At 31.3% G+C, this 16103-nt stretch overlaps 1 protein-coding gene across 2 annotated transcripts; it reads left to right on the plus strand.

Annotated features, from left to right (window-relative positions):
• Nucleotides 1–271: 271 nt before the first annotated feature.
• On the plus strand, nt 272–14260 carry LOC145313481 (calcium uptake protein 1 homolog, mitochondrial-like). Of its 2 annotated transcripts, XM_080152916.1 has the most exons (16): nt 272–667; nt 1080–1206; nt 1426–1553; nt 8648–8775; nt 9015–9127; nt 9480–9543; nt 10136–10196; nt 10651–10667; nt 10748–10841; nt 11063–11109; nt 11494–11643; nt 12149–12206; nt 12636–12672; nt 12981–13070; nt 13393–13456; nt 13846–14260. In XM_080152916.1, the coding sequence occupies exons 1-16, from the start codon at nt 583–585 to the stop codon at nt 13882–13884; spliced, it is 1302 nt and encodes a 433-aa protein (XP_080009042.1). In that variant the 5' UTR covers nt 272–582; the 3' UTR covers nt 13885–14260. The 2 variants fall into 2 exon arrangements, with proteins under 2 accessions (XP_080009042.1, XP_080009041.1); XM_080152915.1 differs by lacking the exon at nt 10651–10667 and having other exon boundaries at nt 10731–10841.
• Nucleotides 14261–16103: the final 1843 nt, after the last annotated feature.

Below are 16103 nucleotides of genomic sequence, written 5' to 3' on the forward strand. Positions count from 1 at the left end.
CTATGATTTGTTATTAACGATGTTTAGAATCTCAGTTATTTTGAAGCTTCTATAAAAAGAAAGGTCTTATGTGGCCAGATGTTGACGAGATATATAGAAACATAATTTATATCAAGACATAGCGTATAATTTGGTAAATTGACGTTAACACGAGTCCGCCATCAGAAGCGCATGACCGGCACATTTTTGATTGAGGTGCCTGAGGTAGCCACAGGCTAAACGCTGGATATAGCAATATGTACATACATCTAAATATATGATCTAAAATGTCAGTTTGTCGGGGAATACGCTGCTCGATGGATAGATGGGATATGTACACCGATATATTTTTTAGGCTTTAACGGATATTTTTCATTCTTGCAATCTTTTATTCAGGCACAATGAAAATTAAATTAAACCATCCTCAACTCATTATTGATTTTTAAAGAAAAGCACATTTTGATTTAGTAAAAAAAGAATAAACGTTTTTTATAGTTAAAAAATGTTTTTTTCTTATCTTTAGAAAAAAAGTTAAAACTATCAGTATTTGATAATCACATGGAACCAAAAAAAACTTTTTAAAAACTTTTAGAATCAGGAAAAATGCGGAGTGTGCTGCCTCGCGTGATTAAGCTGCAAAACCACCAGAGTTTTGCAGTTATTGTCAATAAAAGACATCTTTTCATTGGTAATCATCAAACGTTTTGATAAAGTTAAACTAACACAAATTAATGAATTAGAATTGTATACTTTCAATATGTATGTTTATGTAAAGATCCATAAAAAGCCATTCTTTGTTTATTTGTATGCTATTTTTTAAAGGTGAGGTGGGGGAGGTGGGGAAGGGGCATGGTTTTTGTCACATTTTCTCTCTTAACTAGCAGCCGTTTATCTCTAGACTCAAAGTTATTATTTGATAACTGATTGACTATTGAAATGATATTTTGAATTCATAAATAAAAATTAAAGCATTTTATGGTAAGATAAACAAGATATTATTAATATTAGTCATTATGGTTTGTTGTAAAAATGTTAAGTGCTAATACATTTTAATTCTATTGCCTCCTTTAATTTTTATACACCATTATTATTTTAATTAGGTGAAGAGGGTGCAGGTAGACAGCAGGGAAATGGTGGTAACGGCCAGTCCAGGAACTGGACAAGGATTGCCAGCACTTTGGCTGCTGGTGCTGCGGCCACAGCTTTAACTCTGGCGGCCAATGACAGGTAATACCTGAAAACTATTATTCATGACATAATGTGTCATAACTTAAAACGAAGGAGAAAATTGTTACTAATAATTACAATCTAAAGGATGTGTTTTTTCATATCAGGGTTGCCAATTCATCGTTTATTTTCTTAAACTTTTAAACCCAAGGATATACATTTCTATCCAATGATAACCTTTGCTGTTATTGATTGTCAAAATTTCTACTATTTCTTCAGACTGACTGTATACGCCAAGGACGATTCTGGTGAAGAGGCCGTCATCGCCAAGGAGAACAGACTTCGCGCATTTTCTACACCTGACAAAGTTTTCAACTTCTTTGCATCTTATCAAGTTAAATCAAATGGTAATTATTTACTCTAATATAAAAAAAATATTTTTTTTAAAGCAGAAGTGCTGGACAGTGTCATGTGTGGCGTCATAAAATATGACTAACAGGAGGGGTGAGAGAAGTAAGAGAGGAAACTCCTAAAAAAAAGTGATGGATTTAGGCGTCTTTTTATGACGTCACACATGACACTTTACAGCCCTTCAAACAATGAAAATCCAGAATAATATTTGTTATTTCATTTACAAATGAATAAGACACAAATTGTTAAACTTTTTACAAACAAGTCAAATCTAATCAATAACATAATTATTTGTACACTGCACATTGGGGCAAATCAACCAAAAAGGGGATTTAATTATTTAGTACCCTTAAAATTCATCTCACAAAAATTTCATTTTATACTTTTTTGTAGGTAATTTAACAACAAACAAATTTGCTTTTATGTTTTTTTTCTGTCATTTGAAAGGAACATGGAGATAAAGGTCATTTTATGAAGGTAGATAGAAAATTACCAGATTAACCCTTCCCGAAAATAGCCCCCCCTTACCCTATCTATCTATCCATCAATCTATACATCTATCTATCCATATATCTATCCATCTATCTATCCATCTATCAATCCATCTATCTATCCATCTATCAATCCATCTATCTATCCATCTATCTATCCATCTATCTATCCATCTATCTATCCATCTATCTATCCATCTATCTATCCATCTATCTATCCATCTATCTATCCATCTGTCTATCTATCTATATATCAATCCATCTATCTATCCATCAACTATTCATCTCTTTATCCATTAACTATCAATTTATCCATCCATCAATCTATCCCTCTATCTATCCATCCATCTATCCATCTGATTATACATTTACTTATCCATCTATCTATCCATATATCTAATCATCTATCTATTCATCTAAATATCTATCCATCTATCTATCCATCAACTATCTTGAATTTCGTGTTTAAAATGTCTAATTAGAGGTTTTGGTTATCAGAGCAATATGAGAAATTTTTAGTAGCGCAGCTACCCTATCACTAGCTTTTTGGGCCCTTTAAAGTGTAACTATGTCAATTGTAGTCCGATATCATCGTTCAAAGTGTCAAATTTGGGGTCATGGAATTCATTTCAGTAGGAGGGGAGGGGATGGTGTAAATGGGGGTGGATGGGGATCCTTATTTTAGCAAGCTACAAGTTTCACTTTATTTTTATGTTTAATAAATCCATTATAAATGTGGGCATGATTAACATAAATTTTTATTAACTAATATCTATATTTATAATGATATTATGATTCTTGTTTACTGTTTATATGTATACTAGCGGCTTCGCCCCTAGCCTCTAGGGGATTTGCCCCAAGAGGTAATTAAACAAGGATGACAACATCCATAAAAGAAGCGAAGCTCTGAAATGGAAGGACAAACGAACATTAACACTTGTGAAGTGTCAGAACTGAATATTAATGCATGTCTATACAAAATTGTAATTAAAACTGATTAAATACATGTTACTGTTTGAGGACATACTGACGTTTTTAGGACTTGATTATAGAGATGCTTCGCTTATAACATTACCTCTTATTGAAATAGGAATCAGTATTCAAAAAATCAGATGAATAGGATATTTTTAACATTCAAAACCATTATTTGTTGTCAAAAAAGTAAAAATCAGCTTGTTATAAATGGATGTACAGACTTTCTGGTAACGATTATAGAGTTGCTGTGCTTTCTAAGTCGTACCTAACTGTTGTAGAAATCAGCGTGAAAAGTTTGAGATCGATAGGACAATTCTAGCCTGTTTAAGTTAAGTAAAAGAGCTAACTGTACCAGACGTACGGACGGACCGACCCTAATTATAGAAATATGAAAAAAAATTTGGGGTTTTTTATTTTTGAAAAAGAGCTTTAAACAACCACAGGACCAGTAGATATATTCCCTGAAGAGTAGAACTCAATCGATTTAGTGGTTAGCGAGATCTTAAGGGATGGGTGGACAGACAAACAGACATCAAGCTACTTTATATTATATATTAACACCTAGGGATCTAAGGAACAAAACAATAACCGATTAATATGTACATCCCCAATATTCATACATATTTAATAAATACATATTTAATTAATTATATTACAAAATTATTTGTCTGTAGATGAGAATTAGTGGTTGAAAAGTTTTGACACTCATCTTAATGAACCAACCAATAAAAAATCAATTAAATTTCCTGAAGTTCTTATGCTAACGAATATGAAAATGTTATTATAAAACTTTGAAGTTTGGGGACTAGTGTAATTAACAGTCCCCTCCCTTTCTAAATAAAACTGCTGATGTTAAACATGAATACCATGTAACTACATAATTTAAAATCAAAGCATTACAAATAGACATACAGATAGACTACTTGCTAATTCCAATTTAGAATGATTATAAGAACCTCACGTTATTTGCATATTAACTTTACCTTTCCGCAGTGAGGTAGGGGACATTGGGCTGTTTATAACACTAGTCCCCAAAGTTTTACAGTTGTGTGTTCAAACGTTTTAACTACTAACTTTAATCTACACAAGGGGTGATTTTGTGTATTATCATTGGGGATGTACAACAATTTATTGGCCTTTGTCTTATCCCTTTAGATCCCTGATATTTGTAATAATCTATAGAAACGATTATTCAGTTACATTAAAACATCAAACATAAAAAGGTTTAGATTTAGGTTTAGCCTTCCCCCCCTTCCTCCCGTCTCCATCATTTAGTGCAATAGAACTTGAAAATATTCATTATCAACTTTAATTCAAAGTCTAATCAAATAAATATTTTTTATAACTATGTTTTTGCGTCTTTTATCTATATGTATTACATCTTTCATTTAGACTTTAAAAGCGCATTTAAAAGATTTTCCTAACAAAGTTTTCGTGCACCCAGCCTCAGAAAACGCGCTAAAAACCCCTACGGGGGCGCGGGGGGGTAAAAGAAACCAGTACTGGTGATTAAAATATGTCTTTGGGTAATCAAATATCGCATTTTTAGCCGGTGGCAACCGGTGAAAACATGTTTCCTCTTACTGTCTATTTAATTGTTGATTAAAAAACAAACAAACAAAAAAAAAATAAAATCTTGACTTCAACTATAATTATTTGGGACTAATTTCTTCAATTTGTGTTTTTTCTTTTATACTGTCAAAATATATGTAATGCATGACTCATCAGAAGTTATTTTGTCTAATTACGTTAATTCTAAGAGATTTTATAATACTTTTAAAATTGTTGGTGAAACACAAAAAGTATGCCTTTTTCTGTAAGAAAATTTTTGCATTTCTTGACTTCCATGCATTAGAATGCTTACTTAAAAAGCGTATTTTTACGATTCCTTTGAAATCTGATGTACATTGGGTATGATAATACTCATAGAATATTTAAAACTTTATTTGGGGGTGGTGAATTGTTGCCCCTTGTTGCCCCTATGTGCACTGTGTAAAAAAATCTTAATCCTAAAGCATATGAACTTGAATAGAAACAATATACAAATATACACTAATTTGAACATGTTCTATAAGTAGTACAATTAATTTGTAGGGCAGAAAAATTTGCATACTCACTTGTCTAAAATATTAAGACAACAACGTTTATGCATTTAGTAGCCTAGACATTTAACAAACAAACTATCCATGTTTTAAAACAGAATTATTATAGGGCTGGGCTAATTGTAGGACGTTTGTCAGCAGCTGTGCATTTTTCGGCAGCTTCTGGCGGTTAAATTAACCATGCCCAGTAATAATTGAGTTTAAAGATATTATTGTTTCTAATTGTTAAAGCACCATATTTGTTTTATAAAAAACAGTTTGTTTGATATTTATTATAGCACTAGGCCAACATGAACTAATGTTTTTTTTATATATTAACACCCCAAGGGCCTGACTGGTGTCTAGCTTTCAAAAATGACACTGTTCAAAACACCAAAATTTGCATATCTATAATATCTTAAATCCATATGTTTATCTTTTTGTATAAACACTTTAAACAAAAATGTTTATTTTGTTTAAGCATACTAAAAGGTGTTGACTAAAAATGCGTACAAAAGGATTTCTTTTAAAGGTTGGGTTTTTTTCTTGCAGGAGATTATGTCATGAAAAATGTATTATACTCATTTTGTTTATTAGACCAAGGGTCCTACCCCAAACGTAGGAGTCCCAAACGTCGGAGTCCCAAACGTCGGAGTGGACAAACGCAAGAGTCCCAAACGCAGGAGTCTCAAACGTTGGAGTGGACAAACATAGGAGTGGGAATAACGTCGGAGTGGACAAACGTCGGAGTGGACATTGCTTAAGTAAAACGCAGGAGTGTCCGCTATTTTAATAATATGACAATTTTGAAATTTTTTTTATACCCCTGTCCACAAAATAATGGTTATGGCCGCAGCGCTCGGCCCTCTAGCCTGCCTAGCCGCAGCGCTCGGCCCCCTGGCCTATAACCTAACCTAACCTAACTAAGAAAAATAAGGGGACCGAATAAAGGGGGGGGGGGGTGGATAAAAAAATTCAAAATTGAAAAAAATTTCAAAATTGAAAAAAAATCAAAAATAAAAGAAAAATTCAAAATTGAAAAAAAAATTTTGGGACTCCTGCGTTTGTCCACTCCGACGTTTGTCCCAAAAATCCTGCGTTTGTCCACTCCGACGTTTGTCCTACTCCTGCGTTTGTCCCACTCCGACGTTTGGGACTCCTGCGTTTGTCCACTTCGATGTTTTTCCACTCCTACGTTTGGGACTCCTACGTTTGTCGTGGAACCAGACCAAGTTTTTAGCAGCAATTGCCCAATTTAAACACAAATCACATTTTTTATTTGGGGTTAACAACTTTCAGCCATGGTAAAACCAACATGAAGGCAGCTAAACAGTCCTCTGCTTAATTTTAGAATTTAATTTTTTCATAAAATATAAAGAAATTTAAATATCTATGATTTTGTTTTCACTGTCATAATTAACTTATTTTAAATCTAAAAGGGGTTAAAAGATACTTGCCCGTGCAAGTTTTACATTTCAACATTTCATTACAAAACTTTTTTTCTGTTTTACTACAGAAAAATTGTAAAAAAATATGCATAAGATGCACATCTCAGAATTGAATTGTTTTATAAGAAAGACAATTTATTTCCTAAATAGCACAACAATAATTAGTTAAAATTTTATTTGAAAATATAAAGAATAAAGAACTATAACTAAAATCAAGTAATTTCTGAAAAGTCAATAATACATTGAAATTAGGTTCTAAAACGCTTTCAATATTGGGCAATTGTAATTTTAAATACTTTTAAAACCAATAACAAAAAAAGCAAATATTCATTATTAAAATTCCTGTCTTAGACAGATCTACGTAAATGTCATAGCTATAGAGTAGCTTCTACTCTTGCAAAATGAAGATATTTGATATAGAGTTTAAAACATTAAGAAATGTCAAAATAACAACTTTCTACCTCATATAGGTATAGACGTCAGCTGTTTTTTTTTTATGCAAACATGATTAATTATGTCCATAAGTAGGGAAATTTATGTATACATTATCATAAAACTAAAAACAATTTAGGCCTAAAAGTTTGTACAGTGTAGATGTGTTTAATGTAAAGTATCATTACGTAATTGTCCGTTTTATATAATGAGTAAAATAGACTTTTTTGTTTTTAAAGCAGGTTGTTTGACTGCTAAAAGAAAAGGTAACGGTAGTTAAATTTTCAGCATCCAGCCTCATTTCTTTAACACATTTGGTAGCTGTATGTATATTGTATTAAATCTGGATAGCAGGCTTTTAAACGGAAGTCAAATATAGCTGCAGCTTTAAACATTTTTCTAATATAAAATTTTTTCAGATCAAATATTGTTTAAAAGTTTTCATAGTTATACTTAGCAGCTCTAGTTATGCAATCAATACAAACGAATAAAGCTGTGCAAACTTCAATCTTTGATCCTTGCTCTTAAAGAATTTGGGCCGTGCGGATATTTGTAATTACGATAAACGTTCAGAGTGTTATTAGAGTGTACAATCTTTGTCAGAGATCTAAAAGGATAAGATAAATTGAAGTACATACCCAATGATGATAACACAAAATTACCCCTTCTATATATATTACAATTTTTGATTGAACCAATCAATCAAAATTTAATTAAAAACGACCCCAAAATTGTTAAGCAAACTTATAAGAAAACGTTACTATAAAACTTTAGGGACTGGTGTATCTATAGCTGAATGTCCCCTCCCTCCCTGAATCTTTGTACATACAGAAATTGCCATAGCAACTTAAATTGGTCAAATATTTTCTCTTTTCATGTACGTATGCATTTAGGCACGTGGCTAGGGGGTATTAAAACTTTTTTTATAGACATAATTTTGTCTTTAACATTTAATAGTATAATGGAAAGCAGATATAAAGATAAATATGAATGAAGGGCAGTTAATTATTCTTTCTGACCCAATCAATAAATCATAATTGCAGCCACAGCTGAGACTAGATTAAAAAGTTTTTATAAATTGCAGCTCTATCTTCGCCGTAAGCAGCTTTTATTCGCCATAATATATTTAGCAGCTGCAATTTTTTTGATTTACTACCAGAATTTAATTTTGTCAACTTACTGGCAGCTATGCCTTCTTATTCGATTTATATGTTATGACAGAAAAAATATAAGATTTTTAAACACCCTCTTTTTCATGGTGCAGATTTTCTTCAAGTCATGAGATAAGCTTTCTGATACATATGACAATACATGTCAACAAATTTAAATCATAATGCAAACTTAAACACAGACAAATTACAAATAAACTAAATTTGAAACAGCTTGATATAAGTAAAACGTTTGATATCGAACATATAATTGCACGTACAAAGGGCTGATTAGGTCTTAATAAATTGTATAAATTAAGGATTATATAGCTATTAACTTGTCAGACTTTTGATGCAGGGGGTAGGGGGTACATCCCTAATATGAAGGGTAAAATATCTTAATTGAGGGTTAGCAATTTTCACCCTCATCTACATAAATTTATTTTGGGGTGCCTAAAGCTAAAAAAGTACCCCATTAATGCATAAATAATCATTAAAGTTCTTTTTTTGTTCAGGACGTCCCACCCTGATGATGTCCCCCATGGAGTTCTACAGCTCCATCACCCCTGACTGCACAACACTGCACGGAGTTGGTTCCGCGGCCCATGTTAAGGTCACCCAGGAGGAGATTGACTCTGGAAAGGTAATAAACAGACTATATAATTCTGGTATTGAAAAGATTCAATACTGCCTCCCATCAACAATCCTATTAAACCCTGTAAGGAGAGGATGAGGGTAGGAGTATCAAATATTTCTGTGGTTATTCTACAACTAAAAATCCTAAGAACTTCCCAGGACAAATACATTCAAATCTTTCTATCCTTAGAAAATACATCTTTGAAAATTGATAGGCCTAGGGGGTAATTGTCTTAATTAATTTAGGCTATTACTGTGAGATCCCCCCTGGCCAAGAGTGTTCTGAATGACATTGCTGACTGTGGTCTTCTCTCCTATGCTGACTTCAATGTTCTCCTGGCTATGCTCTCAACACCAAAGTAAGTGTTTTAGTTAGATGCGGGTTAAAAAATAAACTGCAATGCAACAATATTTTTGAATATATATACAAATTGTAGTCTTATTTTAAAAACTAAACTAAAATGTAATTCATTAAAAATTTTAACAACAAGCACTAAATTTTATGAGGATCACTTTTTTAGCTCAAATTATATTATTGATTAAAAAGTTAGCCAATACAAAAAGTTTTTTTCTTTTCATCTTAAAAGTTTTATACTGCTGAATTTTACATTGTGTTAGGTACACTTTTACAAAGGTTTTATTCTATTTTTCCTTTTAAAACCTGTGATATTAACGTATTCGACTTATTTTCTATAAGATATTATTGTCTAGGAGATACATTAACACCATTTTCAACCTGTTTGATGTCACTGGTGATGGTGAAGTTGAAGTTAAGGTTAGTATTTAAGTCATACACATAGATATAAATTTTTAAAGCTAAGATATAAAGAATTTAAAGAGCGTATCAACTAAATTATTGTTACCATTTTTTACACTATTTTTTAAAGATATAATTATCCAATTCATATGATTTATGGAATATGATTTAAATATTGAATAGGTACTATGTTAAGAACATTAATGTATGCATGTCAGTATTATGTATCTTACTTTATATTCTTTTGTCCGTCTGGTTTGTTGAGTTTCGGTTGTGGATTTTATTGATCTTGATTATCAATTATTTGAATTTGAAAGTATTACACAAATTGAAGAATATTAAAGAAAAAAAATACAAGAAAGAAAACATTTTTAGAATTTATATTTAACTTTTGTTTGCTCTGCTATTTGTCATTTAGATTAATCTCAATGCAGATATATTTCTAAATGTCGTCATCTCTGACTTCTCAATGTGAAATATGCCAATCTGTTAAAACATCATAAAAGAAAAATATGTGGGTATAATTTGTATTTCAAGAGTATTTCCTAACTTTTGAGGTAAATCTAGAAAAATTGTAGATACTGAAAATTTTGACAACATTTTTGTTTAGGAATTTGCTTATGTGAGCACAAAAATGGCCCACAAGTCTGGTGGATTTGGTTCATACACAGGTAAATAATATTTGATCAAACTGTCTAAATTTGACTGTTTTTCATTTATGTCTGTCTATAATTTTTTTTGAATCTATCTAATAGAATAGTATTCTATCTTTATTTATTGATTAATCTATCTGTCTACATATTTATTACATTTTTTTGCAAATAGCTATTTATAGGTTATAAATCCTGAATAAATTCATTACAAAGGTGGAAATGAAGTAAATAAATAATGCTTTGCCTTAATACTTTAAATTTTTTATATCTATTTATCTCTCTTTTTCTCTATCTATCTATGTATCTAGATCTGGACCAAGCTGAGGTTCTGTCCTCCAGCTCTGGCCTGCTGTACTGCCTGTACATCTGTCTATCTATCTATGTATCTAGATCTGGACCAAGCTGAGGTACTGTCCTCAAGCTCTGGCCTGCTGTACTGCCTGTATATCTATCTATCTATCTATGTATCTAGATCTGGACCAGGCTGAGGTACTGTCCTCCAGCTCTGGCCTGCTGTACTGCCTGTATATATATATATATCTATGTATTTAGATCTGGACCAAGCTGAGGTACTGTCCTCAAGCTCTGGCCTGCTGAACTACCTGTTTGGAAAGAACAGAGATGGAACTCTCACCAGAGAAAAGTTCTGCCAACTTCAACAAGGTATTTCATAAAGAAATAGTTTTAACATAAAACTACAAAAAATAAAGATATGGAAAATTATTGGCTTCATGAAACTCTCCATTTATTTTTGTTTCATCAAAAATACAAATTGAATTTTTTTCTCATATGAATTATAAAATCGATTGTCAAATTCTAATAAAGTTTTTATACTTTACTTCAAAGTAAAGAGTCGCTCTCAATGTTTTTTTTTTGTATTTCAGATCTGCTTGAAGAAATTATTGAGCTTGAATTTAGAGAGTATGACAAGGTAAATATCAAACATTAATTTTTAAATCGGCCAAAAAAAATATAGAACTAACAGGACAATCATAGAGTTCAGTCTTCGTTTTTTCAATGCTATCTGGAGACAAAGTAAAGAATCTTGAGAAGCTTTTTATAGTACCTATAAAAAAAAATACCTCATAAAATACAAATGACTAATGATAAGCCAATATACAGACTATATTACCCATGGCAGGCCAGTATACATTTCTAAATGACCATTGTTAGGCCACTATATAAAAAGCTTCGGATCTTGAGCCTTGACAAATCCACCCTGCGAGCCATGTATGCATTTTTTACTAGTAGTACTAGTAACACTATCAGGCAAATCTTTCCAAAGGCACATGTAAAATCATCTAACCAATTATAGGGTAATACTGGAAGAATTTCCGAGGCAGACTTTGTGAAGTTTCTGTTGAAGAATGGTAAAATTACCCCCAAGAAACGAGCTCAACTTCAGAAGAAAATTGAAAAGATTTGGCCCTCCAAGGGACGTGGTATCTCCCTTCCCTCTTTCAAGGTAAACAGTTATCAAAAAATCAAATTTGGGGTCCCAACGCCCAAAAATTAAAAAAATTACATACAAGACAATATACATGACAAGTAGCGAAGAATAAAAAATCATTATTGAATATACAGACAAAGTGAGTTATTGAGCAGATGTTAATTTGTCATAAAAAAAACTAAAAATGCAAAGAGAGATAACATGCAATAAGTAATTGGGGAAAATCACGAAACCTTTGAATGTAAAAGAAAGGTATTTATGTCTGTGGACGCATGACCAATGCACTAACGGACCAAGTAAACAAAATACTGGATGCTCATTGGAAAAAGGGAAACTCAAAAAATTTTGCTGTCTATGTGGGATAGTAGCCGAGAAAATCACAATTTCCCCATACAATTACGGACGAACAGATGGACGAATGGAAAAAATCATAGATTAACTTCACTTAAAAGATGTAGTCACTCATTTCTATAATTTAGCAAATCAAATAAGGCATTGGTTTATCTATTTTTAATTGCAGAGCTTTTTCCATGTGTTGTCTGGCAGTGTGGAGCTTGAGAGAGCCCTCTTCTTCCTTGGTAAGTTTTCCATTTTATTACAATAAAACTTTTTAAAGGAAGGCTGCAAGAAATACACCGATCTAACTGAAGAACCAATGCCCCAAGGAGACCCAATATACCAATTTTTTAAAATTTCAATTTAAAATGCATGCAACTTTTTTTGTTACTGCATCTAAAGGCTTCAAATTTGGGGTGTTGGGTCTATTGTGGCAGTCTTTCATCGGTGTATTTCTTGCAGGCTTCCTTTAAAAGGATTCCATATTTTCATGAGATTATTTATACTGAAGTTTCATTTTTTCAATTCTGACTTTCTTTTTTTCTAATATTGGTTCTTCTTCTTTGGGAAAAAAATCTTTAACTTTACACCAATCTATTGTTTGATATCTTTATAATAAGCTAAATCTACTTTAGAAAAAAAAAATTTCTTCTAACATTAGCATTATTTAGACGTTGAGGGTATTGGTGTAGACAAGGAAGAATTCAGGTAAAACAAAACTAACTCAATTTTCATACATGATTTATCGCTGCCCACTGCCACTGCCAGTGCTGCCTATGAAACATGGATATTTAAATAAAATGTCAGTAGTGTGCTGGTGGGTGTTTTCAAAGTGTTTCCGTACTCACCACTACTTCGATTTTTAGATCTCTTTTAGGTGAGCCGATTTCAAAATAGGCTGACAAGAGGCATCTGCATAGGCATCGCTATGATTAAAAGATCCAACTCGGTACACAGTTTTTTAGAATGATTAGTGAAACTAAAATAATAAAATCAATTTTAAAATTCTCATTTAGAAAAATTTCCTCCTGGGTATCTGGTCAGAACACAAGTGATCACGTGGTCAATGTTATCTACGCCATGTTGGATGATGATGAAGACGGCAGGTAATGTCGTCTTTTTGTATCATATTATTTCATAACTAAAGATGAAATAAGCTAAAGATCTCGGAAATTTCTATCTCGTATTGGTTGTACGTTTCAATAAGCTTTATGAATATTGCAGGATGGTTTTAACCTATTTTCCTGAGCTTTACCCTCTCCTAAAAACTAGGGGCGAAGCTACTATTTTAAAAAAATCCATTTAACATACAAAGTAGCCTAATTTTGAAAAAGCCTAATAAAGGTTATTATTATTAAGTAAGTTTACGTGATATTTTTTATCTGTTTTGTTTTCATTAAACTTGACCAAGAATTTTTTGTTGTTTAGAATCTACAGAGATGATATTGCTGGTGTTTTGCTTGACTGGCGACAGGCTAGAGGTCTTGACAAGGTAATTATTTTTTTTTTAAATGCCTGCAAAAAAATTTATTAGAAATTAAAAAGAATAATTCAGTCTTGATCTAAAAGCTCAAAGACTTTTAGTACTCGAAATCATAATGTTTCCTTGATTTAAACTTACAATAATACCTAATTGGCATTGCTACCGTTATTCAACTCTGCGGGGCCTATGCCTGCGGCGCCCTAACCCTGCGAATATACCTCGTAACGGGTATCAGTGCTCAAGAGGGCATTTTGTATGGTAGTGTCCTAACTTCTGATGAAACATAGCTAACATTTTTAGATGATACCTAACAGATTCATCATACATACAAACATAAAATTTAAAAAATAATTTAAGAAATACAACTGTTCAATAATTAATATGTCTAATCTTTTTAGGGAGGCATCCATGTGTCCCTGGGACAAATCCGCATTTGAATCCATACAGCAACTAATCCTGGATCCTAACAAAAATTTATCCAACATCCGAAGTCCTAAAAATTTAGATTTTCCATAAAAAAATCTGCAATCTGGGTTTTTTAAGTATTCTAAAGATATTTTTTAAGTATGTTTTTGTCGTGTTCACAAAAATTATAATTTGTAACTTCTGCTTAAATTATTATTTTCCATGTTATTTATATTGTTAAGCATGCAGTTAAAATAATCATTAAACTGCAAAATGTAATAAAAATAAAGTACCTTAGAAATTTTAGAATATATAATTTTATACTGTTTTGACGTGTTTTCAATTGTTCACATAATTCTTTATCTGTTGTATTTATTGTATTTGTTAAAAATAAATATTCTGCTATAATTATGCTTTTTTAATTAGTTTGTGATATTTTAAAATAGAATATCCTTATAATAAAGTAAAAGGATGTTTGTATGTTTGTTTGTCTGTTTGTCTATCTGTACCAAAGGATCTCGCAATACGCTGAACCGATCGGGTTCTCCTTAACAGGGCAGCTTCTCATAGGTCCCAGGAAGGCTTATAACTATTTTGGGGGAGGGTACCACCACCCTCCTAAGAGAAATCTCCTCTACAAAAATTACACCCCCCCCCCACCGAAAAAAAGTTCGATTAAAAAAATTTAAATAAAAAAGATGTTGTGTGTAGGGGGATCACACATCCCCCACCCAAAAAAAAATAAAAACATTTTTTTTTACTTTTTTAAATTCTAAAGAAGTTGTATCAACTTTTTTTTTATAGCTAGCCGGTTCTTTTAGTAAGTAGTAGATGTAAAATTTTTCATAGAATTCAGATATGCAATCGGTTTTTTTGTAGACCTCTTATTTTTTAAGTAATTTAAGTTTTTAAAAAAAATAATTAAGTCGGTTTTAAGGTACTAAAACGCAACAAAATAAAAGAAGAAAATGGCCAGTAAGAACAAAAATAGTAAGATCTTTAATTTGACACCTTACTTTTAAAATTCTGTTGAGTAATTATTGAAAAAATCTATTTTTTTAACCTCGGTTTAATAAAAACTTTAGACCTAAATATTTTCTCAAACAGACATAAAAAACATGGGTTCATATATACCTTTAGAATCAGAAAAATATTACGAATCCATTGTAAGCAAAATTAAAAAAAGTAAAAAAATTAAAAATTAAACAAATGGCCAATTGTATTTTTTGTTCAGGCAACACTATCGTCTTCCCTTTTTTACCCCCTCTTTACCCCCTTCCCATTTTTATACTCAATTCAAAAATTAAGACGTTGCCTGTACAATATAATATGATATTTTCATATAATTCCTTTTATTGTAGTTTATATACTATATTGTAAACTTTTTTTTTTCAATTTTGCTTACAATAAATTCGTAATATTTTTCTGATTCTAAAGGTATATATGAACCCATATTTTTTTACCTGTGAAATAATAAAATTAATGTCAAAGTTTTTATTCTCGTGGGTTTAAAAAAATCGATTTTTTCAATAATTACCTGACAGAATTGAAAAAGTAAGGTGTCAAATTAAAGATCTTACTATTTTTGTTCATAATGGCCATTTTTTTCTTTTTTTTGTTGCATTTTAGTACCTTAAAATCGACTTAATTTTTTTTTTTTAAAACTTAAATTACTTAAAAAATAAGAGGTCTACAAAAAAACCGATTGCATATCTGAATTCTATGAGAAATTTTACATCTACTACTTACTAAAAGAACCGGCTAGCTATAAAAAAAAAGTTGATACACCTTCTTTCAAAAAATGGGTTTTGGGATTCAGTTTCCCTCTCAAGTGCCCCTAGAAGCCTCCAGAGCGTATCCGCTAGTATAATATAAATAAAGTAATGGTCATTTTTTGGGAAGCATATTAACTTTTATGATATCAAAAAAGTTCTATAATTAATATATTTTCCTTTCAAATTTACCATGCCCATTTTAAGAGAGAGGACGACATTACCCCACGTTCTCCTAAAAAAAAAGCATTATCAATGACTTTTAATTTTAAAGATTACTTTGTATTGATTACTGATCGGCCAACATGCATCCTATTACTTTAATCAAGGAAATCCTATCTTTTGTATATTCAAATTTATATCCAATAGTAATTATATCAACCAAACAATCTTTATTCTATTTAAATTACACATTAGCAATGTTTCAAACTCATTTCTTAAAAATTTGATCGCTCTATATATTTACTGAACTGTTTATT

The sequence above is a fragment of the Acartia tonsa genome, chromosome 3 (assembly GCF_053477335.1).
Source record: "Acartia tonsa isolate MP-2025a chromosome 3, ASM5347733v1, whole genome shotgun sequence".
NCBI classification, from domain to species: Eukaryota; Metazoa; Arthropoda; class Copepoda; order Calanoida; family Acartiidae; genus Acartia; species Acartia tonsa.

Bases quoted from the DNA above. Each gene is read 5' to 3' on its own strand.
- LOC145313481 (XM_080152916.1), top strand. From the start codon at position 583: ATGCGGAGTGTGCTGCCTCGCGTGATTAAGCTGCAAAACCACCAGAGT. The intron at 668-1,079 runs GTAATCATCAAA...TATTTTAATTAG, and splicing joins TAAAAGACATCTTTTCATTG to GTGAAGAGGGTGCAGGTAGA. The intron at 12,673-12,980 runs GTAAAACAAAAC...ATTCTCATTTAG, and splicing joins GTAGACAAGGAAGAATTCAG to AAAAATTTCCTCCTGGGTAT.